The sequence below is a fragment of the Bombina bombina genome, chromosome 5 (genome assembly GCF_027579735.1).
Source record: "Bombina bombina isolate aBomBom1 chromosome 5, aBomBom1.pri, whole genome shotgun sequence".
Lineage (NCBI taxonomy): Eukaryota > Metazoa > Chordata > Amphibia > Anura > Bombinatoridae > Bombina > Bombina bombina.
In genome coordinates this window covers 826,111,611-826,137,985 of record NC_069503.1, presented here as the reverse complement: position 1 = coordinate 826,137,985, position 26,375 = coordinate 826,111,611, and the positions used below count along the sequence as shown (strand labels likewise).

At 35.9% G+C, this 26,375-nt stretch overlaps 1 protein-coding gene across 1 annotated transcript in view; it reads right to left on the bottom strand.

Moving 5' to 3' along the window:
* Positions 1-26,332, bottom strand: part of MYOM1 (myomesin 1) — a 216,646-nt gene extending 190,314 nt beyond the window's left edge. Inside the window, exons 1-2 of the mRNA XM_053714953.1 lie at positions 26,178-26,332; positions 18,793-18,951 (exon numbers count right to left, since the gene is read on the bottom strand). Of these exons, the coding sequence (XP_053570928.1) occupies positions 18,793-18,926 (134 nt within the window). The 5' untranslated portion in view covers positions 18,927-18,951; positions 26,178-26,332. The remainder of the gene's footprint in view (positions 1-18,792; positions 18,952-26,177) is intronic.
* Between the last annotated feature and the right edge of the window lie 43 nt (positions 26,333-26,375).

Genomic DNA, 26,375 nt, shown 5'->3' with positions numbered 1-26,375 from the left:
AAGGTTTACTGTTATAGATAGTAGATCACTGAAAACAAAATCACAGCTGAAATATCATAGATAGAAATATTGAGTATGTGATCTTGTCTCAATGTCAAAATGTTGATCTTGACCAAAAGTAAGGTTGGTGGTTTGGGTTAAGGATTAGGACTATGATTAGAGTTAAGGCTAGGGTGGCACAACAGCTAGCATTATGGACATTATTAGGGTGAGACATGGGGTAAGACTATGGTTATGACTAAGGTTGGTAATAGGTTAGGGATATTGTTAACGCTAATGCCCTCTTTTAGATGCAGCAAAATAAAAAATATTATTTAGTGGTATAATAGCGTATGGAAACACTAGTCACTTACAAAGAACCTTAAAGGGACACTGAACCCAAATAGAGCCATTAGTCATTTTAAGCAACGTTGTAATTTACTCCTATTATCAATTTTTCTTTGTTCTCTCGCTATCTTTGTTTGAAAAAAAGGCATCTAAGCTAAGGAGCCAGCCAATTTTTGGTTCAGTACTCTGGACAGCACTTGTTTATTGGTGGGTGAATTTATCCACCAATCAGCAAGAACAACCCAGGTTGTTCACCAAAAATGGGCCGGCATCTAAACTTACATTCTTGCTTTTCAAATAAAGATACCAAGAGAATGAAGAAAATTTAATAATAGGAAACATTTTGGGCTCAGTGTCCCTTTAAGATACCAAAATTTGGAGCAGCAAAGGGAGAAAAATTATAGTATGGAATCCTTAATGTGTATTAATGGGACAGACTACTCCACAATTTTTATTGTTTAAAAAGATAATCTATTTATTACCCATTCCCCAGTTTTGCATAACCAACACTGTTATATTAATACTCTTTTTACCTCTGTGATTACCTTGTATTTTACCCTCTGCAGACTACCCCTTATTTCAGTTATTTTGACAGACATGCATTTTAGCCAATCAGTGCTGACTGATAAATAACTCCACAAGAGTGATCACAATGTTATCTATATGGCACACATGTACTAGCGCTGTCTAGCTGTGAAAAACTTTCAAAATGCACTTAGATAAGGGTGGCCTTCAATGGCTTAGAAATGAGCATATAAGCCTACCTAGGTTTAGCTTTCAACAAAGCAAATTTGATGATAAAAGAACATTGGAAAGTTGTTTAAAATTGCATGCCCTATCTGAATCATTAAAGTTTCATTTTGACTAGACTGTTCCTTTATCTAATTTAATAAAATTAAATAGGAAAGTATTTTGGTTTGTTTTTTTCTCAGGAAAATATGAATACTAAGGACTCCATGTACGAAGCAGTCAAAGCTGCACTGGAGCCGCTGCATTGCAGCTTCGCACATGCAAGCCTACTTTGAAAATGTAAGAAGTAGCGGTTATCAGACCGCTGCTTCTTACAGACTTTGGCCCACATGTATTAAAAGGCGAGCGGACAAACTTCTCCACTTGAATAGTTGTCCACTCGCCTTTGCGGCATACGGGCAGAGGATTCTGTTCATCTCCTGACCGTATGCATTATTAAATGCTCAAGTGAGCATGTAAAGCCCGCCCCTTCTTTCGTGTTACCAATCATGAGGGAAGAGCATGTCAATCACCTGAGAGGTAGCGAAGAGTGTAAGAAGCAGTGGTCTGATGACCGTTGCTTCTTACATTGAGGGAAACAGTCTTGCATGTGTGAATCTTCCCACGCATGGTTTTCGGAGCAGAGTATGCTGCTTCGTACATGGAGACCTTCATCACCTCTGAGGTGGCGGAGAGAAATCACCTCGAGCTTGCTCACTTGGGGTGATTGAAATGCCCTTTTCTTTCTTCCTTGTTCGCACGAAAGAAGGTTTAAGCTTTACATGCTCACTTGAGCGTGTAATGATACATATGGTAGCAGATGAACAGAATCCGCTGCCCTTGTGCCACAAAGGCAAGCAAACAACTTCTCATGTTGAGAAGCTTGCTCACTCGCCTTTTATTCATGTGGGCCTATAAAATATGTCAAGCCAGAGGACGACAAATTCATGAGCAGTCTGTAGAAGCACTTATTTACATAAGGTAATGTGGAAGCTTGGAATAGTCTTAGGTGATTGGCACAAATAATGTTAAAGATTAAAAAATACCTAGAAAATTCATAAGGCTATACCAGGGATTTTCAAACCTGTCATCAGGCCTCCCTAATAGGTCAGATTTTCAGGCTATCTGAACTAGAGCAAAGGTGAAATAATCAGCTGGTTAGTAAACATGGTTATTAACTTGTTCTCACCCAAGGTAATCCTGAAAATCTGGCCTGTTAGGGAGGCCTGGGGACAGGTTTGTAAACCCCAGGGCTATACTGAGCATTAATTAAGTCAATAATTCAGAGAAATACACAGACAAACTAGTCTTTCCTCTGTCTCTATAAATAGGAGTTGTGAACTACTTATAGCTTGTGTGAGGTATTAGCATGTTCCCTCTCCTTCATGTGTCCTTGAGTTGCTTGTTACGTCAATCTCTTATGGCCTATGCTCTGCTTCTGACATTGTGGATGCTAATGTGGTTTTGGAATTATCATTACTTAACTTATACTGAAGTTTATAACATTTAAAGGGACAGTCTAGTCAAAACTAAACTTTCATGATTCAGACAGGGCATGCAATTTTAAACAACTTTCCAATTTACTTTTATCATCAAATTTGCTTTGTTCCCTTGGTGGTATTTTTGAAAAGCTAAACCTAGCTAGGCTCAAACTGATTTCTAAACAGTTGAAAACCGCCTCCTAGCTCAGAGCATTTTGAAAGTTTTTCACAGTTAGACTGTGCTAGTTCACATGTGTCATATAGATAACATTGTGCTCACTCCTGTGAAGTTATTTAGGAGTCTTCACTGATTGACTACACTGCATGTCTGTCAAAAGCACTTAGATAAGGAGGCTGTCTGCAAAGGCTTAGATACTAGGTAATCACAGAGGTAAAAAGTATATTAATATAACTGTGTTGGTTATGCAAAAACAGGGAATGGGTAATAAAGGGATTATCTATCTTTTTAAATAAGAACATTTTTGGTGTAGACTGTCCCTTTAACAATATGATGTGAAAGTTTATACAGAATAGCTAGTTTCTCAAAGCTGCCATAACTCTAGAAAGTGTCAACTTTTACCTTGATATAGCACGTGAATGGTAATACCATTCAACTAAAGGTCAAATTCACTGCATGGTTTGAACAACTCACTGATGTAACCAATGACTACCAATTTATCAGTTAAATAAGAATAGTACTAACCATGACAGGAGTTGTAGAGCACTGCATGATGGGAATTGCTATTACTATTCTGCTCACATTTGAAACTACAATCGTAATGGGCTTTTGTGATCTTTTGCTGCCAGTATTGCAATTTGAATTGTGTGCAGCTTGATGGGAATTGTAGCTGTCTCCTGTGTCAGACAATGTGCCATTTCTCACAGCTTAACATTTTGTCATTATTATTATTATTAGTAGTAGTAGTAGTAATAATAAAATAAATAATTTCTATCAGTGATAGACACAAAGAGCACAGTATTTTACGTTTTTTCCAGATAGATACACAAGGTAATATTTCAATTCAAAAATATATTTACATTCACAATTGCCTTACCGCTTTTCTCTCAGTTACACACATATACTGTTGTTGCTTTTTAACTCCCCTTTTGCGTTAAGACAAACAAAGCAGCAATTAATCCATTTTCTGCCAGTAGCACAAACAGAGAAAAGTGATTGAAACCTCATGCTGACAGTAACAAATAGTAACCCATTCTCACAGAGAGGAGTGATTTTTCTCCCTTTCCACAAGTAACACACTAACATACATAGGGGTAGATTACAAGTGGTGCACTAAAGTTGGCAAGCAAGCGATATAAGAATAGTGCGTAAACGTTAATTTGCGCACGTATTACAAGTTGAAAGAATTTACGTGCGTCAGGTTAGTGTGACTGAAGACTTTGCATAATGGGCTAGGGATAATAAAAAAAAGTTGCACTAAACACAACATAAATACATTAAAATATACTGTCACACTCATGTACACTATGTGCAAAAAATTATTCATAGAAATATTAATTTAAAACGTTATAAGGGTTCAAAGATACATGGTATATGGCCATGTATTTGACTGCAAAGGGCAATATATATATATATATGTGTGTGTGTTTAAATAATAATTTTATAATAATTTTTAATAATGTGTTTTACTGTGAAATATTTTACATTTCAATGTTCTTCACATACAGGAAAATGTTATTTTTATGTTAAATAAATATTTCTATATATATCTATATAAACCTATATCTATATTCCTATAGATATATAGGTATACATATATATTTTACATTAACATTATCATATATATATATATATATATATATATATATATATATATATATATATATATATATATATATAAAAATAATTAAAAAAAATCTATGTGAAGAGCATTGTAATGTAAAGCACGAGTATCACGCTTTAGGTCTAATGCAGTGTCGTGTTAGTGCACATGAAGAATTTTTTTCCTAAGGCGCATTATTGAAATATTAAATATTTTTAAAAATTATAATTATTAATAATTATTATAGATACTGTAATATATATAGCGCATTTCGAGTTAGCATACCTGAATAATTAATGTATGTTAATTCTTCGTGTGCGCTAACCTGATACGAGTTATCTTAAGGCGCAGTATGTATTTATTAAAAATAACATTATTGATAAATATTAGTAATAAATTGAAATAATTATTATAGATGTACTAAAAACATTCTAAAAATAATCTATATAATATATACCTTGTATGTATATTTTAAAATATTTATAATAATTTGTAATAATTATTATGATTATTTTGAATAATATTTCATATTTAATATTTCAATAACAAATTTTTAATGTGCACTAATCTGACACTGTATTAGAGCTACATTGTGAAAACACAAAGCTTGTTACGCATATTTTACATTTCAATATCCTTTACATAGAAAACAATGTAATCTTTATTATTATATATACATATATATATATATATATATATATATATATATATATATATAATATATATATATATATGTGTGTGTATACTTCTTTATATATCTGATGTTAATGTAAAATATATATCTATACATATATATCTATAGGAATATATATACATACAGTTATAGGTATACACAGATATATATATAAATAAATATGTATTTACAATAAAAAATAACATAATAAATGTGAAATATGAATAACTTCTGACGGGTTATCGTTTGAGCGATAAGTGTTTTTCTTCTATGCTCTCCATTGAAGTCTATGGGATTGTTGTGTTAGTAAGGTTATGATATCCAAAGTCCAGAAGTTAGCACGCATCAGGTTTTGCTCTTGTGCAAAAGTTTTACTTTCAACTTATAACACGCGCTAACCCCTGAGTGCAGAAAGATTACTTCTAGTGATGTTTACATTTGAGTGGGAGCATTTAATAGAATGCCCCTTGTATCCTAGCCTATAGTGTTGTAATCTAATATTTTTAGGCAGTAACATGCACATAGCATGTTTTCTTACACATGTCCTCAACACAATAAGACCAAGGACTAACTCATAGACATCTAACATTTAGCTTCTCTTGTATTCATTTATCATGCTTATTTAAATGAAATATAAATAAATATATATAAAAAGTCCAGCAAAAAAGGCACTCACTGTTCACATAAAATTTAACTTTTAATAAATATGCAAAAATTTTAAAGACATAACGTTTCGGTGTTCACATAACACCTTTGTCAAATGTCAGCAATACAAAATGTCCAAAGTATCCCAAAAACTCACCTATCATACCCACCAAATACACTCCCTTATATACAAACAAACAAACAAACAAACAAACCTATTTGCGCTCCTGTGCCTGATTCCCCATTCTCATGGTGACGTAATGACGTCATCACGCTGCGTGTTCCCATGTTGAAGCATCAACCAATCACGCTATTGTCAGTTGTCATAGCAACATAAATACAAAAGACGTTACCGCTTTGTACATTGTGAAGCTAGCTTGTGATTCATGGTCAATAGTGTCTTGAAGCAGATAATTATCCACCTTAGCCTATTAGAGTGTAGCACTCAAATACAGACGTGTATTATTATAGCTCTTGCTAGTTGCGTTACGTTCAGTTACTATGGAAACCTGCATAACGTGTCACCTTATCCATAAACAAATGGCCTCAAAGAACTCTATAGTCATCAGCACTATTCTTATAGAGGTGGATATCAACATAGGTATATTGATACTGTACTAAATCTCCTAGCGTTATCCGCTATCCTCACTTGTCTCTGTTTTATAATGTTGGCCAATCATACGATGACCGGTTGTCATAGAAACATATAAAACACAATGTTATTCTAGCCTTTGTTACATTGATATGCGGATCGTAATCAATATCAGCACTAGAGCCCTACATATGTTAATCACGTTTATACACATTATAACACTCAGATAATAATATTTTGGCTCTCAGATATTGATATGGGATATGGTGCTGGTCAACTGCAACGTGTTTAATTATTACAGGGACCACTAAATCATGTCCCCTTGTTGATATAAGAGCTGGCCCGTAGATCCCAGCAGATAACAACACTAGTTATAAACATATGTCAGCGTATCAGTGTCAAAAAGTGGCATAAATCCGGAGCATTGAATCATGGCACAGCAGCGCAAAAATAGAATTAAAAACATTATCATATTCTTTAGTATGTGTAATTTAAAAACCATGTGGCATGAATCAACAGTAGTGAAATGGGGAATTGTGCCAAAATTATCTATTTATTTCTTATACATTTTTTATCCATTTTTAATGGCACAGACTTAACTGGTAGAACAAATTAGGCTAAACCTCATCTGTGGAGGTAACATTCCCCTCCATGTCTCTTAGAGTATGCATAGAAACCCGTGGGTACCCACTAGGATGAAAATCCATGGGAATAGTCTTGGGTGACAGTGCATACAGTGGTAGCTGGTAGATTCCAATATGGCACTATTTTATGTAGAATGGTCCGAAGTCAAGGACAGGGTTAAGTCCTTTAGGAACCAATGAATCAAGCATATGAATCCATCTTGCCTCCACTTGTAACAGCCTAGTATCCCTGTCACCACCTCTCCTCAGCGGTGGCACATGGTCAATTACCATTGATCTAAGGCTGGATAGACTGTGGTTGTGTTCAGCAAAATGCCGGGCAACAGGTTGCTCCGAATCCCCTTGTTTCAGTGCCTCACGTATTGCACAGCGATGGTTCGCCATTTGGTCTTGGAAGCTTGTTATGATTTTGCCAATATAGACCAAGGAGCACGGACAGATCAGCATATAGATGACATATGTGCTGGTGCACGTTAATCTGTGTCGGATGGTGTACCGCTTGTTGGTATGCGAGTGTTGGAAAGTCTGGCCCTTCAACATGGTGTTGCATGTGACACAACTTCCACATGTGTAGCATCCTGGTTTGGACGTCTTTAGCCAGGTATCCTTTTGGTAGCATTTAACCGGATCGGTCTTCACCAATGTATCCCAGAATTGGCCAGTTTTCATGCGCTGATCTCCTAAGCATACCACTGCTTGGAGTATATGTGGTTACAAAGTTCAGCTGTTCAGTTTCCAAGCTGGTTTTGTCGCCTCCCCTCTTATTCGGGTCCTGCATTAGTTCATCCTTGATCCTACGGACCATCCTTTTCTCATAGCCTCAAAAAAAAGGATGGTCCGTAGGATCAAGGATGAACTAATGCAGGACCCGAATAAAACCAGCTTGGAAACTGAACAGCTGAACTTTGTAACCACATATACTCCAAGCAGCGGTATGCTTTGGAGATCAGCGCATGAAAACTGGCCAATTCTGGGAACTGATCCAACTCTCCCCTTTCAAAGGATGCAGCCCCCAGGTTGGTGTATTGCAGGGCAGAGAATTTAAGGGATATATTGGTGAAGACCGATCCGGTTAAATGCTACCAAAAGGATACCTGGCTAAAGACGTCCAAACCAGGATGCTACACATGTGGAAGTTGTGTCACATGCAACACCATGTTGAAGGGCCAGACGTTCCAACACCTGCATACCAACAAGTGGTACACCATCCGACACAGATTAACGTGCACCAGCACATATGTCATCTATATGTTGATCTGTCCGTGCTCCTTGGTCTATATTGGCAAAATCATAACAAGCTTCCGAGACCGAATGGCGAACCATCGCTGCGCAATACGTGAGGCACTTAAACAAGGGGATTCGGAGCAACCTGTTGCCCGGCATTTTGCTGAACACAACCACAGTCTATCCAGCCTTAGATCAATGGTAATTGACCATGTGCCACCGCTGAGGAGAGGTGGTGACAGGGATACTAGGCTGTTACAAGTGGAGGTAAGATGGATTCATATGCTTGATACATTGGTTCCTAAAGGACTTAACACTGTCCTTGACTTCGGACCATTCTACATAAAATAGTGCCATATTGGAATCTACCAGCTACCACTGTATGCACTGTCACCCGAGACTATTCACATAGATTTTCATCCTAGTGGGTACCCACGGGTTTCTATGCATACTCTAAGAGACATGGAGGGAAATGTTACCTCCACAGATGAGGTTTAGCCTAATTTGTTCTACCAGTTAAGTCTGTGCCATTAAAAATGGATAAAAAATGGATAAGAAATGAATAGATAATTTTGGCACAATTCCCCATTTCACTACTGTTGATTCATGCCACATGTTTTTTAAATTACACATACTAAAGAATATGATAATGTTTTTAATTCTATTTTTGCGCTGCTGTGCCATGATTCAATGCTCCGGATTTATGCCACTTTTTGACACTGATACGCTGACATCTGTTTATAACTAGTGTTGTTATCTGCTGGGATCTACGGGCCAGCTCTTATATCAACAAGGGGACATGATTTAGTGGTCCCTGTAATAATTAAACACTTTGCAGTTGACCAGCACCATATCCCATATCAATATCTGAGATCCACAATATTAATATCTGAGTGTTATAATGTGTATAAACGTGATTAACATATGTAGGGCTCTAGTGCTGATATTGATTACGATCCGCATATCAATTTAACAAAGGCTAGAATAATATTGTGTTTTTATATGTTTCTATGACAACTGATCATCGTATGATTGGCCAACATTATAACACAGAGACAAGTGAGGATAGTGGATAACGCTAGGAGATTTAGTACAGTATCAATATACCTATGTTGATATCCACCTCTATAAGTGTAGTGTTGATGACTATAGAGTTCTTTGAGCCCATTTGTTTATGGATAAGGTGACACGTTATGCCGGTTTCCATAGTAACTGAATGTAACGCAACTAGCAAGAGCTATAATAATACACGTCTGTATTTGAGTGCTACGCTTCAATAGGCTAAGGCGGATACTTATCTGCTTCAAGACACTATTGACCATGAATCATAAGCTAGCTTCACAGTGTACAAAGCGGTATCGTCTTTTGTATTTATGTTGCTATGACAACTGACAATAGCGTGATTGGTTGATGCTTCAACATGGGAACACGCAGCGTGATGACATCATTACGTCACCATGAGAGCGGGGAATCAGGCACAGGAGCGCAAATAGGTTGGTTTGTTTGTTTGTATATAAGGGAGTGTATTTGGTGGGTATGAATGATAGGTGAGTTTTTGGGATACTTAGGACATTTTGTATTGCTGAAATTTGACAAAGGTGTTATGTGAACACCGAAACGTTATGTCTTTTACATTTTTGCATATTTATTAAAAGTTAAATTTTATGTGAACAGTGAGTGCCTTTTTTGCTGGACTTTTTGTATACATTTTAAAGTGCACCCTGGCTGCTGGAAAAATTGTTTGATGTTCTTAACCTTCTTTGGACATTATATATATATATATATAATAATTCCAGCCAAAGCACTCTCAGTATTTTGGACAACATAATTGCAAAAATAGTTTTATTGACATTTTGAGGGAATTACAATCCCCTTTCTAAGAACAAAGTATACAAGTGAATAACCCACATATACAGTGTATACACAAACAAACTCATCTCTGGAACGCAACATCTGTCTCACAACCAACCAACTAACTATAACCGCAAGTGAATCACTAACATTACTTCTAGTTCACGGAGTTTACTAACAAATAACAGTGCAATCATAAATTATTATAACAATAAGAAATGTGTGAATCATAGTGCCCAAAGCAAATGTTGACAATATCATACCAAAATCCTTTTTTTCTGATAAAAATAAATAAATCTCAAACCGGAAGTGACGTTGCTTCCGATTTTGCTGTGGTCATCCAGTTAAATTTTATAATACATTGCATAATATTCACAATTTTTTTTAAATGAAAAACATATCCAAGCACAAAAATGGTAAGTGAAAATAGTGAAGAAAATTAATGATTAAATAAGAATCATTACTTTGTTTTATACACCCATTCATAACAGATATTGCAAGATAAAAGTATGTCCAATGTGTATATGTGAAATATAACTACAGACTTGCATAAAAACAAATATATATCTTAAAGGATGTATCTTCAGTAAATAAATTTCACCATTTAGAAATAGTCACTCAAGGAATAGATCAATCAAACCGGATTACAGATTGTTATATCATACACAATCTATTCCACAGTTTCATCATACCTTACCACTAGATCACATAACATAATGTTTGTAAACAAGATTGTGTTAGTGCAAACAATCAATAAGGATATAGGGGCTAATTTATTAACAGTCGGACGAACATGATCTGCTGTAGCGGATCATGTCCGCCCGACATCGCTGAAGGCCGACAGCATACGCTGTCAGCATTTAACATTGCACAAGCAGTTCTAGTGAACTGCTTGTGCAATGCCCCCCCTGCAGATTTGCGGCTGATCAGCTGCTAGCAGGGCGTGTCAATCAACCCGATCGTATGAGATTGGGCGGATTGATGTCCACAGCCTCAGAGGAGGCGTACAAGTTAAGGAGCAGCAGTCTTAAGACTTCGTAACTCCTGTTTCCGGCGAGTCTAAAGGCTCGCACAGAAAGAGGGGCATTCAGGGCCATTCAGCCCTTGTTAAATTGGCCCCATAGTCCATAGATGAGCAATGAATCTTGTCTGATTCTTGTAGCGGTCACAGTTTGCTATTGTCTATTTGTCCATATGATTAGTAGTCTGCGTATATCTCCTTTATGCTTTAATAAATAAAAAAAAATTACGCTTATCAAGTGTTCCTGCTTCTAGCTGAAGTAGCCGTGGGGCTTTAAAACTGCCTACCTTTTCACTAAGAGCTTAGTTATAAGTCTGAAAAGGGTTTATAACAAGAATCAGATTATTCATTGTTTGCACTGACACAATTTTGTTTAGTTTTGCACTTTAGTTGGTGCTAATATTGTTTGTGTTCACCTTATTTGATTTATAACATAATAGTTGACCAAAGTCTAGAAAATAACTGCCTAGATGATTAAATAACAAACCTTAAATTAACCTCATATTAGCATCAGCAAGGGGCTGTCTGGTATTGTAATCCACAAAGTGATTGGGGCCTCAACGATATACAAGAAATGTAGAATCTTAAATACTCCATCGATCCCAACATCCTAGTAGACCACTAGAAGGTGATAGTGTCTACAGACACCAAAACCCCAAAGCAATCTGCAGAGTAGCCCCCTCATCTCAACAATAGCACACCCCTGCCCCTTCAGTAATATAGACTTCTCAAGTCTGGCATGAGGTTTTGTCCATGTGGAATAAGAGTCTAAATATTGAGAAATTAAAGGATTTCTTTGGATCCACTGATTGGATGATTTTTGGTAATAGACATGAAAATTTAGATAATTATGCCGATACAGTAACCTCTTACAACAGCTTTTGTGAAGGTGTATGTATTCCAACAAAGTCTGTACATAAACTCCATAATAATAAACCTAGGTTCACTCTAGTGCTAAGGAAGCTACTCTCTATTAAAGAAGAAAACTATAGGAACGATGATGAAGAAGCATTTCAAAAAGCTAAATATTCGTTCAAAAAAGCAGTTAAGGCTGTTAAAAAAAAACAATATAAAGGTAAACTTGAACAGCATTTTGCTGCAAATGACAGTACTATGGTCTGGAAAGGTCTTCAGCCTATTACAAACTATAACAAAAATCTTTAGCTATTATAACGAATGCTTTATTACCTAACCAATTAAACAACTTCTATTCTAGATTTGACACGGAGAGGCCTTCTGTAATTCTAAAGGTCACAAGTGTGGCGCTTACCGTTCCTACGGGGTTTGTGGTCCGTTCACTGAGCAGCGTCGCTTCAGCGTGTCCATATGTGGCGTCCGTTCTGCTCCTCCGTGCAGCCTGGTATGTTGAATCCGGAAGTAGGGAGCCCAGCCGACACGCCTCTGTCAGGGGCGCAACTGTGTTCAAAGATGCGAAGATTTGTTGCGGCTACAGGGCTACAAACCTACTGGTTCCCAAGTAACAAAACAGGGGACAGTACAAGTAGGTAAAAGTAGGTAAAAGAAAAAAAGGCTTTATTGTGTGCACTTAAAAACAAAAAGAGCCGTAGCTGCACTGTTACCCCTTTTTGCCAGTGTATGCTTTTGTCTAGAGCTACAGCTCTTTTTGTTTTTAAGTGCACACAATAAAGCCTTTTTTTCTTTTACCTACTTTTACCTACTTGTACTGTCCCCTGTTTTGTTACTTGGGAACCAGTAGGTTTGTAGCCCTGTAGCCGCAACAAATCTTCGCCCCTTCTGTAATTATCTCTGATTTAAAATCGGAAGAGAGTCAATATTTTCTGTCACTGAACAACAAGTAAACTCTATTTTTAAAAGACAGAAACCTAAGAAAGCACCAGGCCCTGACAATATTTCTCCTGCTACATTAAAACATTGTGCTGACCAACTTGCGCCTATTTTTACTGATCTTTTTAACCAGTCCTTAATACAATGTGTCGTACCAGCCTGTGTTAAATCTTCAATTATTATTCCGGTCCAAAAAAACAAGAGATTATGAGCATGAATGATTACAGGCCTGTTGCTCTTACATCTGTTATTATGAAATGTTTGATAGAATTATGCTGTGCCATCTAAAAGCCTTGATTGACACTCTTCAAGATCCACTACAGTTTATATACAGATCTAATAGGGGGTGATGCGATTTATCTAGTTTTATATTATATTTTACATCATTTGGATAATCCTCACACCGATGTATGAGTATTATTTGCGGGTTTCAGTTCTGCTTTTAATTCTATTGTTCCTGATTTACTTTTTGTTAAATTAAAACAACTTAATGTGCCCTTTTCCATATGCCAATGGATTTATAACTTAAAGAAAACAATTTGTTAAAGTGAGTGTGCTGATTTCCGGCCCTGTCTTCCTCTTTACTGGTGTCCCACAGGGTTGTGTTCTTTGTCCCTTGCTCTATTCCTTATTTACCAACAATTGTACTTCTGCAAATTAATCTGTGAAGTTACTGATATTTGCAGATGACACTACATTGATTGGGCTTATCTCAAATGAAGATGAATTGAGCTATAACATGGAAGTTAGCGCTGCAGAATCTGTTTGCGCTCTACATATAACCGGGGGTGTCAATCAACCCAATCATATTCGATTGGGTTGATTTCTGTCCGCCGCCTCAGAGCAGGCGGACAAGTTATGGAGCAGCGGTCTTTGGCCCGCTGTTTTATAACTTCTGTTTCCGACGAGCCATTCGGAGCTTGATAATTCGTACACTTAGAATTAAATGTTCATAAAATCAAAGAGAAGATAATTGATTTTAGAAAATAAAAAAATCTCTATTCAGTCACCTTCTCTGAAATTTAAAGATTGCATAGTAGACAGAGCTACATTTTACAAGTTCCTTGGCACAAAGATTCAACATGATTTGAAATGAGACGTATATATTTTTACTATAATTAAAAGGTCTCAACAACGTTTGTACTTCTTAAGGAAACTTAAAAATGTTGTCCTGTCTCAAAAACTGTTAACTTGTTTTTATTCAGCCATCACCAAATCGATGTTATCATTCTCTTTTTTTAACCTTGTATAGCTCTGCTACATTATCATTAAAGGAAGAACTACAAATTGTGAGATCTGCGAAAAAAATCCTTGGGTGTCGACTTATTTCTCTTAAGGACATTTACTTTTCAAGGATGATTAAGAGAGTCAGAATAAAAATATCTGATTCATCTCAACCTGGCCATTGTTTTTTTAATTGTGTATCTTTTTATTGTAGGCCAAAGTTGGGGGTTTTACAAACACGGACAAACCATGTTCTGAATATTCGTAGCTATTAAAAAAGCAAATAGGAATACTTCACTTATTTCACTTTTGGTATGATAAATTTGAATATAAATTTATTAGGCATAAGGCTACCTATGACATCACATGTACATGGTCTGTTTAGACCACAAATAGCAATAAGATTTCAGCCAACAGAATAATTTTAGAATTAAAACCCTGTTAAGCACACATTTCTTAGCACATCCAGTGGCCTCTGCAATGTACACCTGTAAATATGCATATTAAAAAGATAATAAAAACCTCTTGCTTTGTCCCACACTCCTTAGAGAGGCCCAAAGGAAAATTCTGTAACCTGCAATTGCTGCAAATCTAGTAGCTGCTATAGGAATTTTGCAGCAATTGAAAATCTAAGTTATAAATTTTGCTTTTTGGCATCTCCAGGGATCAGAGAAAAAAAGCACAAGTTTTAGACAAAAGCAAAAAGGTGTTTAATCTCTCTTTAAACTGAATGTCATTAAAAAAAACTGGACCAATCAGATGGCCACAAGCAAAGTCAACCAAATCAGAATCTCAGAACCTCTGTTTATCATACGCTGTGACTAGGTAGTTTTACTTGTGTTATGTAAGTTAGGAATGCAAACTGAGTGTAGCTTGTAGTAGCTAGCTTTGGTTGTTTACAGTAGCAGCTATGCTGATCCTATTAGAAGAAAAAACAAAGAAAATTGAGATATATGTGTCAGCAAACCTTGTAATATTTTGCTTAGGGCTTCAGAGGCTCTACAGCCACCTCATGTCAGGGGGGAAAAGTAGTTGGGATTAAAACCAAGAATAGGAGAAGAAAGAAAAATACAAAGTGGAATGTAATACCTAAACCAAAAGATTAAAATGGCTATAATCAGAATACTTTGAATATTATTCGGATAACACTGACATTATGCGATGACAGCAACTCAAAAACTGCCAATTGTCACCCTGTGAGATGATGTGAAGCAACATGTGCAAGAAATATCTTTTAGAAGGTTATGATAATATAGTCATTTTTTCCAGAGGCAAAAGTTCCAACAATAACAGGAAAATTCAAATACTAGAAATAGTTTATTAACATTTGTGTATCATCGTAATTATATGTCGGGATATGAAATGTGTATACAAAAGGCAAAGAGGCCTATTTATCATAGGTCTTGCGGACCTGATCCGACAGTGCGGATTAGGTCCGCAAGACCTTTCTGAATGCGGAGAGCAATACGCTCTCCATATTCAGCATTGCACCAGCAGCTCACAAGAGCTGCTGGTGCAACGCCGCCCCTGCAGACTCACGGCCAATCGGCCACCAGCAGGGGGGTGTCAATCTGGCGATTCCTGTCCGCCTCATCAGAGCAGGTGGACAGGGTTATGGAGCAGCGGTCTTTAGCCGCTGCTTCATAACTGGTGTTTCTGGCAAGCCTGCAGGCTCACCAGAAACACGGGCCCGTACGGAGCTTGATAGATAGGCCCCAAAATATATATATTTTTTTATTAGCAAACAATGAAGTGTGCACTTAGTAGCTTCTATATTTATTGAGCTTTTATCATTCAAGGAAAATTAGCAAAAAATTTGATTCACTGCTAAAATTGCTTTGCTGGTTTCATCAGTTCTTAGACAAGTTTAAATGCTTAAAAACAAACAAAAATGACCCCCTTTCCAACCCCTGTGAATTCCCATACAAAGACCCTCAAATAGCCTTTGTCAGGGTTTTTCAATTGCATTTTTGGTGATAACGTGTCCTATACCTTGTTTTGGGAATAATCTACAATGGTGTTCCAATCCATTCCATTCTTGTGAACTGCTGGTGCAATGCCAATTCCAAGTAGTCTATCCTATTCCTACCTTCAAAGCACTGATCATTCTTTGGCTTTTAGAGTGTCTTACCACCGTAGGTACAAAGGAGGAATACTGTAAGTAAGGCAAAGCGTCCATTAAGTCCTTTTCAAGAGCTGCCTTATTAAGTAAGGATTGTCTCAAAGCCGGATCCCAAAATTGCAGCTGCCTGAAGTTAAAAATTTGCCACTTAAAATCTTGCAGCAGCTGTCCCTTTACCCGTTCAGGCCAAAGTGTAGCGGTCAGGTAGAAAGCATCTCCTAAAGCGGCCTTTGCGCTGCTAGGCTGATAAGGATAATCTGGCTCCATATAGACTCCACATTGTTTCTCACGTGCAGCCGCAACTGGTTCTGTGGTGTTGCCCACGATAGCGGTCGTCTCATTCAGGGCAGTGGACGTAAAGCATGGCTCCTCGAGATTTTCCTCTTCACATGCTGCAGCTGCCACGTCATCCTCCCCATCCGACCGGAGCTCTGGCCAGTAATTAGAAGGCACCGCGGAATAGGTTTCAGCTCCAGGAGTCTCATGGACCTCAAATATAGGTGCCGGTCTGAGCAAGATCTTCTTTTGGCCTAGGCCCGATGTGGTCTGCGTTATGGTCGAGAGAGCCACCTCCCCATAGGCCCCCCCGGCCAAGCAGGTGTCCGGGTTCTCATCCACCACCATGTCATATTTAGCAGGTGTCTGAAGTATCTCGGTCTGGGATCGGTCCCTCAAAAGAACAGCGCACAAATCCCTCTCTAGATCACAGAAGTGTTCCCTCAGGAGGCCATGTACTTGCGTCTTCCATCTTGCCAAGGCTTCCATTAGTTCTCGGTGGGTTAGATGTATTTAGTACAGCAAAGTGATCCCTTGAGGCGGTACCGTCTTGTTAGTGATGGTTCTCTCTTAGAAATAAAGAAGACAGTCTAGATATGACTGCTAACTATCCTGTTTCAGGATATCGTAACCCCGGAGTTCAGGGGGGTAGTATTGCAGTAGCCCAAGACCTACGCTCCAGATCCCTACCAGGAACTTCTTCTGTGTATAAACTTACTGCGTAGATGCAGAAGTTTGTTAAAATGGCTTCCAATCCTGAGAAGAAGTTTGTTGCGTAGCTGCCTCAACAAACATAGACATGAGCTCTGTCAAGACTTCCACCCTTTGAGTATAGTTATTAAGAGTAATAGATAACAGCTTCAGGATAAGAAATATCTAAATTTACTATTAAAACCTCCTGAAAATAATGTCTAACTCAGAGAGCTTCATTGAGACACGCCTTGCCGCATTGAGTGTAGGCTCCGCACCCCTAAAAATGAATTTTGACTTTTTTGTGCGAGATGTCTTTGCTCTCTACACAATGGTTTTTCAATGCTAAACTGACAGTAAACTGTGGGCACAAGTAAAATAGCAGGGTTACTATGCAAAATGTTATTGTTTTGTCTCCTGTGCTTGTATCCCTCCTAAAAGCCTTTCCCTTATTTTAACCCCTTCCTGGTACTGGTTAGTCAAGCTCCATATCTTTATGCTGGGCACCACCATCTTGGAGCTTAGGCATTCTTGCACTCTGTGACAGAAGTGGTGCACATTCACAAATGAGTGACATTGACATCTGTTTGACCGCTGTATTGTGCACTTTGGATTAGGACGAATGATACAGAGCAGGAGCTTTACATTTGTGTATAGTCTGCAAACATCTATATGATTCATGCGACCTTGTTTATATTTTATGTAACTTTTAAACGGTGTGAATAAACTGCAAACATTGTATTGTGTGCCCTAACCCAAAGTGCACACAATACAGATGTGAAAAAGCTAGCTGCATCACCGATCTATGAATATTTGCCCCTTCCGTCAAAAGGGTGCAAGAATACCTGATTCCAAGATGGCAGTGTCCAATATTAAAATGTGGAGCTTCACCAACCAGCACCTGTAAAAAAAACAACGGCTCTGAAGAAAGCTGCCGGCACAGAAGAAAAACAATAGCATTATGTTGACTCTGTGTCCAGCAGTTTAATTTACATTTGAAAGTTTTGTGCATGCTCAGTTCACATGTTAATAATAAACATAATTATTGTTTAATAGAAACGTAAACATATAGCATTCATTTTACTCTTACATTATGAAACTTGTACTCATATAAAATATGATCATTAATCATTACAATGTTAATTTATAACTGCAATTAGGTGTTTGTACGTGAAAAAAAATGTTAAATATAAAATTAGTCAAAATTATGACATTGTTAATTGTGCACACCTCATGAATAAATATTATTCATTAATTGAAAAAAACCTGCATTCAATTAAAGGGACATGAAACCCATTTTTTCTTTCTTTCATGATTTAGAAAGAGCAATTTTAAACAACTTTCTAATTTACTTCTATTATCTAATTTGCTTCATTCTCTTGATATCGGTTGTTGAAAAGCATATCTAAATAGGCTCAGTAGCTGTTGATTGGTGGCTGCACATAAATGCCTCGTTTGATTGGCTCACCCATGTGCATTGCTATTTCTTCAACAAGGGATATCTAAAGAACGGAGCAAAGTAGATAATAAAAGTAATTTGGAATGTTTAAAAATGTATTCTCTATCTAATTCATGAAAGAAAAATGTTGGGTTTAATTATTTACTCATATCAGTGGCATATGATGCTTTTATATGACAATTGTGATGGATTGTAATGGGGTCCATAAACATTTCCACCAAAGATGTGGGAGGTGATCTGTAATTACCCAACATGGCTGCAGTGGGAACTTGCATGGCACTTCTCTTCATGCTGATACTGGCTCATTACCGACTGTAGTTCTGTGCTCCGGTAACCACGGTCATAATGTTGGTGGCGTTTCTGGTAGAAGGGCAATGACATCCTGCCTCCTCTGTTCTCTGCTTACCTAAGATTATAAATAAACATACTTTTTCATATTGTATGGTTATGTGCTGTCATTTCACAATACTGCTGTTTCAAAGAAAACACTTTTCTTGCACAATAATACAGTAGAATAGATTACAAAATAATTCAATCAACTAACTTTCTGGGTATGCAAATCTCTATGTAGGTGATTTGGTAAGATTTTGATAAATATCATATTTGGCATGGTTCATATGATAATATAAAAGTATTGTTAGCAAACATTGGTAATGAGTGCAAATAAATGGATACCAATTAAAGATTTTACAATAATGTTTGCATGAAATAGTTTATCAAAACTGTTTAAACCTATTTTACAGGAAATGGATATCTGTGCACTGAGGAGCCCTATGGCTAACATACTCATTGGCTAATAACTCCAATGGCTCTATTGGTAGGTATTGACACACAATGAATCTCAAGTGTAAAAACTTCAAATAATTATATTCAATGTAGAACATCTTTTTTTTTCTCTCAAATTCAGCTTTATTCAAAATGTAAGAATACAAGTGAGGAGACGCAGCTCTGTTTTGGTTGATACAAACCAATTCTGTTTTTTAATATATAAATACAGAAAAAACAATTAACATTTTAAAACCATTTAAACAGTATAGTGTGGTTAAATGTACAGTCTAGGTCAAAATAAACATTCATGATTCAGATAGAGCATGTAATTTTGAACAATTTTCCAATTTACTTTTATCACCAATTTTCCGTTGTTCTCTTGGTATTCTTAGTTGAAAGCTTAACCTAGGAGGTTCATATGCTAATTTATTAGACCTTGAAGGCCACCTCTTTTCAGAATGCATTTTAACATTTTTTCACCACTAGAGGGTGTTAGTTCATGTATTTCATATAGATAACACTGTGCTCGTGCACGTGAAGTTATCTGGGAGCAGGCACTGATTGGCTAAACTGCAAGTCTGTCAAAAGAACTGAAATAAAGGGGCAGTTTGCAGAGACGTAGATACAAGATAATCACAGAGGTTAAAAGTATATTATTATAACTGTGTTGGTTATGCAAAACTGGGGAATGGGTAATAAAGGGATTATCTATCTTTTAAAACAATAAAAATTCTGGTGTAGACTGTCCCTTTAATATCAGATGATTGAATGGGAAGATAAATAGTAGTTTAAAGTTGATAAAATAGAGTAGGTTAGACTGACCATTGTTAATAATTTTTGATTTGGTGTATATTTAAAAATGAAATAAATAATAATAAAAAACCTGATAGTTATAAATAATCAGAGGAGATGGTCTCCGTTTCAGTTTGAATTTGTTAATAATTGTATTATTTATATATTCAGACTGAGAGGTAGTTTTGCCATACGGTTGTCATTTCTTAGAAGGTTGCTAATTGGTACCCCTAGGCACATGCTCAGAACTAGTATGGAACAATGCCGTCACTGCAAAAACATAAAGCCCCTTACTCTGTATTGTGCATGCTAATCTGAGGGCAACAATATCACTTAATCTGAAGACAACAGTATCACTGATCTGTGAATGTGCACTTAAAAAGATGGTGGCTGCCAGTGTGAAGATGCAGCGCTTCACTAACCAGCGCTTGTAAAAGGTTAAAATCTTTGAAGAGAGTTGCAGGCACAGGAGAAAAACAAGAGCGTGGTAACTTGTAACCATGCTACTGTTGTTGTACCTCTTTAATTATTCACTCATTCCTGCCAAACACACATGTAACAGTGAGTGCCTCTTTCTGTGAGCCACCTCTAGACCATTTATAAACTATTTCTTTTTCTTTGGATATCATTAAGTGTGGCAGTGGATCAATCATGACACCAAGCTGTTCTTCAAAATGTAATGCAAATATAAGAAGATGCTATATACTTCTTGCATAATACAAATATAGAATAGTAATATAAAACATATGAGGGGCGTTAAAGTAATGCACATGCAAAGCATAAAAGTTTGCTTACAACATTGGAAAGTGGCTTTTTTATATCTATTAAATTACTATAACATCTTTAAAGGGGCATGAACCCAATTTTTTTCCTTTTATGATTCAGATAGGGCATGTGATTTTAAATAACTTTACAATTTACTGCTATTATTTCATTTGTTTTGTTCTCTTGGAATCAATAATTGAAAAGTATACCTAGGTAGGCTCAGGAGCTGCTTATTGGTGGCTGCACATGTACATCTCATGTTACTAGCTCACCCAATGCATTAACTAGCTATCAGTAATAAAGGATACCAAAAGAAAGATGCAAATTAGATAACAGAAGTAAATTGGAAAGTTATTTAAAACTGTATTCTCTGTCTGATTCATGAAAGACAAATTTTGAGTTTCATGTCCCTTTAACAACTTAAAGGGCCAATATAGTAAAAAAAATGACATGATCTAATCCCATTAGGGCATGTAATTTTAATACTATTGATTACTGACAGTACAGCAGAAATATAGCTGGGAACGCGCAGGACTTTGCTGGTCTGAGCGGAAACCACCACTAATCCAATCTAGTCACACAACTCAGATGTGTAACTAACGCTACTGATTGGATCAGCAGTGTTTTCCACAGTAGACAAGGGTCGATAGTCTTAAAAGGTCATGCATTTACTGATTAAATCAAGTCATTTTTTGACTATACTGACCCTTTAATTATGACTCATTTAAAAAAAAATCAGTTTGTAACTAGGTGCTATCAAAAGCCCATATAAAGTTATATGATTTGACTCTATAGCATCTGAAAATCCTCATATGCTTTTTTGCTCCACAATTCATCTTACCCCCAGTTTGCAGACAGTCTCAAACTACTACTAATAGTGCAGGTCTCTAAGAACAATTGCTGAGAATTTGCTTACATTTTGTCATTAGAGAGTATAGCAATGCTATTTTAGCTGATTGCATTTATTTATTAGGTACCATATGTGTAGAACTAGACATCTGCAATTGCAGCAGATGAGATAAATATTATGTAAAGTGCCCAAGATAATCCTGACATCTCACTTTACTTACTTTGCTTCTTCAAATTTCTTAGTACTCAACCTTCTCCTGCTTTCCAAGAATTAAAACTACATATACAATGTTATCATGTGGCTGATATATGTGGATGCATAACACTTTATTGATTTATAAGCTGTTCCATAACAGAATCTAATATTATTTTTCTAATTTTTAAAATACTCTCAGTATGTAGCTATACAGTAATATTTGTATCTAGCTTCTAGGTCAAGGAGAATATCAGAAACAATATGCAAGGTGTAAAGCACATTAAACAAAGCTATGGATAAGATACCATGTGTCATACAGATTTGTAATGAGGATAGACAACCCAATAAATATCTAAATTTAGCAGCAAAAAGTTTCTTCAAATAATAAATCTAGACCAGGTGCCAGCAGCTATCAATCACCAAGGACTTTCTGTCTTGCTGCAGACATTCCAAACCAAAATCATAGTTGCCTACATTTTTGTAATTTATTACCTGAAAAGAATGTAAATATCTATTTAAGGGATACAATTAAATTATTTATTAATTTATTTCTTTATTTCTTTTAGACTTTCCTTCTGATATCCCTCTTTTCATACCCCATTCTCTAAAGCTCGCTGGTCAGTTGAAATGTAGGGATTGTTTGCAGTTCAGGGATATATCCCTTGAAAACACCATTGTGTATTGTTTATCTTATCTCTTTTGCTGAGGTAATTTAGGGAATATAAACGAAATCCTGCACAGATCAGACAATTACTGTGGGAAATGTCACATGCACAGGGTTCTGTTCCAGCATAATACACTCTAGCTACACTGGGGACTATGGGGAAAAAATAAATTAAAGGAAAAGCAAGTAAAATAAATAATGAATGTTTAACTGGGGTTAAGTTTAATGGCCCTTCAAAGAAAGATAATCCATTAAAAATGCTAAAATAAATATATATGCAACAATGTGAAATGTATATCTTCAATACTGTAATATTCTCACAATGAGTACTAGCTCAAACTGAGAACAAATTCTAGGGGGTACCTCCATTAAAGGTACAGCATACACATCACTGATAATATCACCTTATAATGCAACAAAATCACAGTTTCTCTCTTGAAATGTGAAATGTGTTGTATACCTTTAAAGAAAGATATAATGACCAATATGTTTCTTTCTTTTTTTTCCCTTCACACTTATATTTCTTTATTTGTGTAATTGTGTTATCCCGACATGAAGGCTTTGACACCCTAGAGTTTTCCAATGTCCTGACTAGGGTTGCCAACTGCCTTCCATAAAAATATTAAACATCCTCAAGTGTTAAATGGGGGTCACACAATGGTCCCACACCAAAGCTCTATGATAGGCCCTTTCCTTGACCCGCGATATATATTTTGCGCAATGGAGCAGTGATTAGATCCGCTTAGATGCTAGTAACACACAAATAAATTATTTAACATCTTTGGCAGCCAGCGACATACACAGCTGTGGTTTGACCCCTTTCACTGCCAGAAGCTCACACAAATTAACGTTTTTATATCACCTTGGTAAACAGTAAAAAACACAGAGCAGAAATGGTACTCCAGTGACTCCTTGTTACACGCACACAAAGGAGTATTTATTACCCTACTTGTCTGCTAATAAAGAGCATTAAATACAGTCTCACTGCTTTTTGGGGCATATTTGTAGTGCATAGAGGTTTAGCAGGACTTTACAATGTAGCTTCATCTAAGTGGACTTTTATAAAAAATGGACATTTAAGTGTCCAGTATTTTTGTATACATTTCACTGGACAGCGTGCTGAAATACTGGCCTGTCTGTTGAATACTGGACATCTCACAACCCTAGCCTTGATAGAGAATCACTGTCTTAGAAGACACTTCAAATTATTTGAATTGAACTAAATACCCCAAAGTTTTTTTTATTTAATTAGAACACAATATATGATTTGTTTTCATATGAACTACACATCATGTGATAATGGGTAATCTGAAAACATAACATTTTTACCTTCTGTAATTCTAACTATAGATATACTGGATCTCCCAAATAATTTCATTGTTCCTCTTCAATAATATGTTACGTCAGAAATTCTGTACAAGTTCACAAACCTAGAATTCAAACAAACTGCTAAAGAAAAGAGGGTTCTTGACGCTATATAATTCCCCTGACTACAGAGTGCTTATAAAGACTTGTCCAGAAAAAAAAAAACTTGGTATCTAGCCATATGCTTGACAGCAAATAACTGAGATAGCATTATGTCACAGGAAGAGAGAGCAGTATGTTCACGACTGCTAAATAGTTCTGACATACACATTCTGTAAGAAATGATTCTGTCTCACATACAATTCTAATACCATTTGCTATTTGTTACTATTATTGGAATAGTCCCTATTAACAAATCCCAAGGCCTTGATATAGGTGGACATCGAAGACAAATGGTAATTTTAGATTTCTAAAGTTATGTCATGTCCGTTCAGGAAAAGCTGCTTCACAGCAGATTAATATGAAATATTCAGCTGACATAACACATTTTGTCTAGTTTATCCCTGCAGTACGTATTGATTGTCACACTTTCACACTTTATTTTGTTTTCTATTAAAGCTGAGCCAATATCTTATTCTGTTTGTAAATAACTTGGGATATTCACACTGTCTTTTTACTGAATGTTCCTCTGCTGAATAAATCTTTTTTGTTATTATTCCTATGGAGGTGTTTTTCTATCCTCCAATACAGCTGTGGGAGTTGTCACTATAGTACCAGCCAATGACAATTAGTATAGTACAACAGATGTTTTATGTATTTTTACTCATGTAAAATATTTAATATGCTGCTCATTTGTAAAACCAGCTCTATAATACATTATAACAAATACTATAACAAATATGTATTTGCAATAATGTGCAGAAGATACTAATCTATATATAGAAAAATAAACTGCCATAAAGATTACTCTTTCAATTTACAACTATTTTGCACTTATTCTCCACTACTGTAAATCATGGGATTCTTCATCATGCTAGTGAAACACAGATATCTTTAGCCACAGCTTAATGATTTACATTTCTAATTGTGCATATTTCAGCTAATACAGTAAAACCAATACTAAAGATATTTATACAATATTGAGTCTATCTTAGATTAAACTAAAAAACGCCCTGTTGACAGATCATTTTATACATATTATATATATAGCAAACTATTTAATATAATTATAGATTTCTTACAGTTCTGGAGTGTGAGATAAAATTAGCAGTCAAGAAACTGATTAATCAGCAGGGTCTAAATATGACAGAAGCCCTGTACTAATATACAGAGTAGTCATCTCAATATAATTCTGAGAATATATATATATATATATATATATATATATATATATATATATATATATATATATATATATATATATATATATTACAATAATAAGGTAAATATCAATTATAATATTATGATGCCTAATTTGAGAAAAAAAAATGTCAAATCATTATGTGCAAAAAGCCATATGTGGTCACATGATTATATGGCAATTATATAAAAACAATGTTAATGACATTATTGCAGTACTACATTGGAAAACTGTACTTTTCTATATAATTCCTTATATTGTGAAGCCCTAAAACACTTATTATAGAAGAATTATTGGTTTTGGTGTATCATTCTAGCTACTAGCTTTTGCATTCAACAAGTCACATTAAACATGGTCGGAATACTATTGCTAATATAATGCATTATATCAAACATTTAAGGGAGAGAATGTAACAAGGAGGAAAAAAAATCCCAGTAGTGTATTTCTGCATATTTGTATGAAGTTTCTGCATAAAATAATGTTTAAAATGTCACATGCATATTTTAAAATATAAGTTAATGGATTTTATCATGCAAGTTTGCACCACATTTAAATGTTCACACTAAAAAAATACACAAAAATGGAGCATATAATATAATACAATATAATATAAATCTAAGGCCATAAATGAGTTTGAAAACTAATATGTACCTTTTACCACTTAACTCATATTCTATATACTATTGGAAATAATAAATACAATTTAAATGACAGAGTTGAGCCCATTCTGATCAATTGCAGCTCAGACTGGTACATACAACTATATAGTTCAATTTACTGTGAAAATACTGACATAGAGATTAGTTCAGAAAGCCCTGAAGTAGTTAATGTGGCAAATGTGAAGCCCTGGGAATCACAGATCCATACAAGCCATGGAAAGAGATCATACTGACATTCTAGAATAAAAGTATCCCATTTAAATGCCGCGCTTACCTTGGCAGAGGAGAATGCTCTCAGAAAGATCTAAAAATGAGTAAGGAATAATAAAAAATATCCAACAAAGTTGAATCCAGCAAAAGAGTTTGTGGACACCAGTAGTATAGACTGGACATAAGGGTCCAGTGCAAAAATAATGCCTGGTGTCAGTGGAATGTCAAAGCTCCAGTCCAAACCATTTATGGCCAGGAGTCA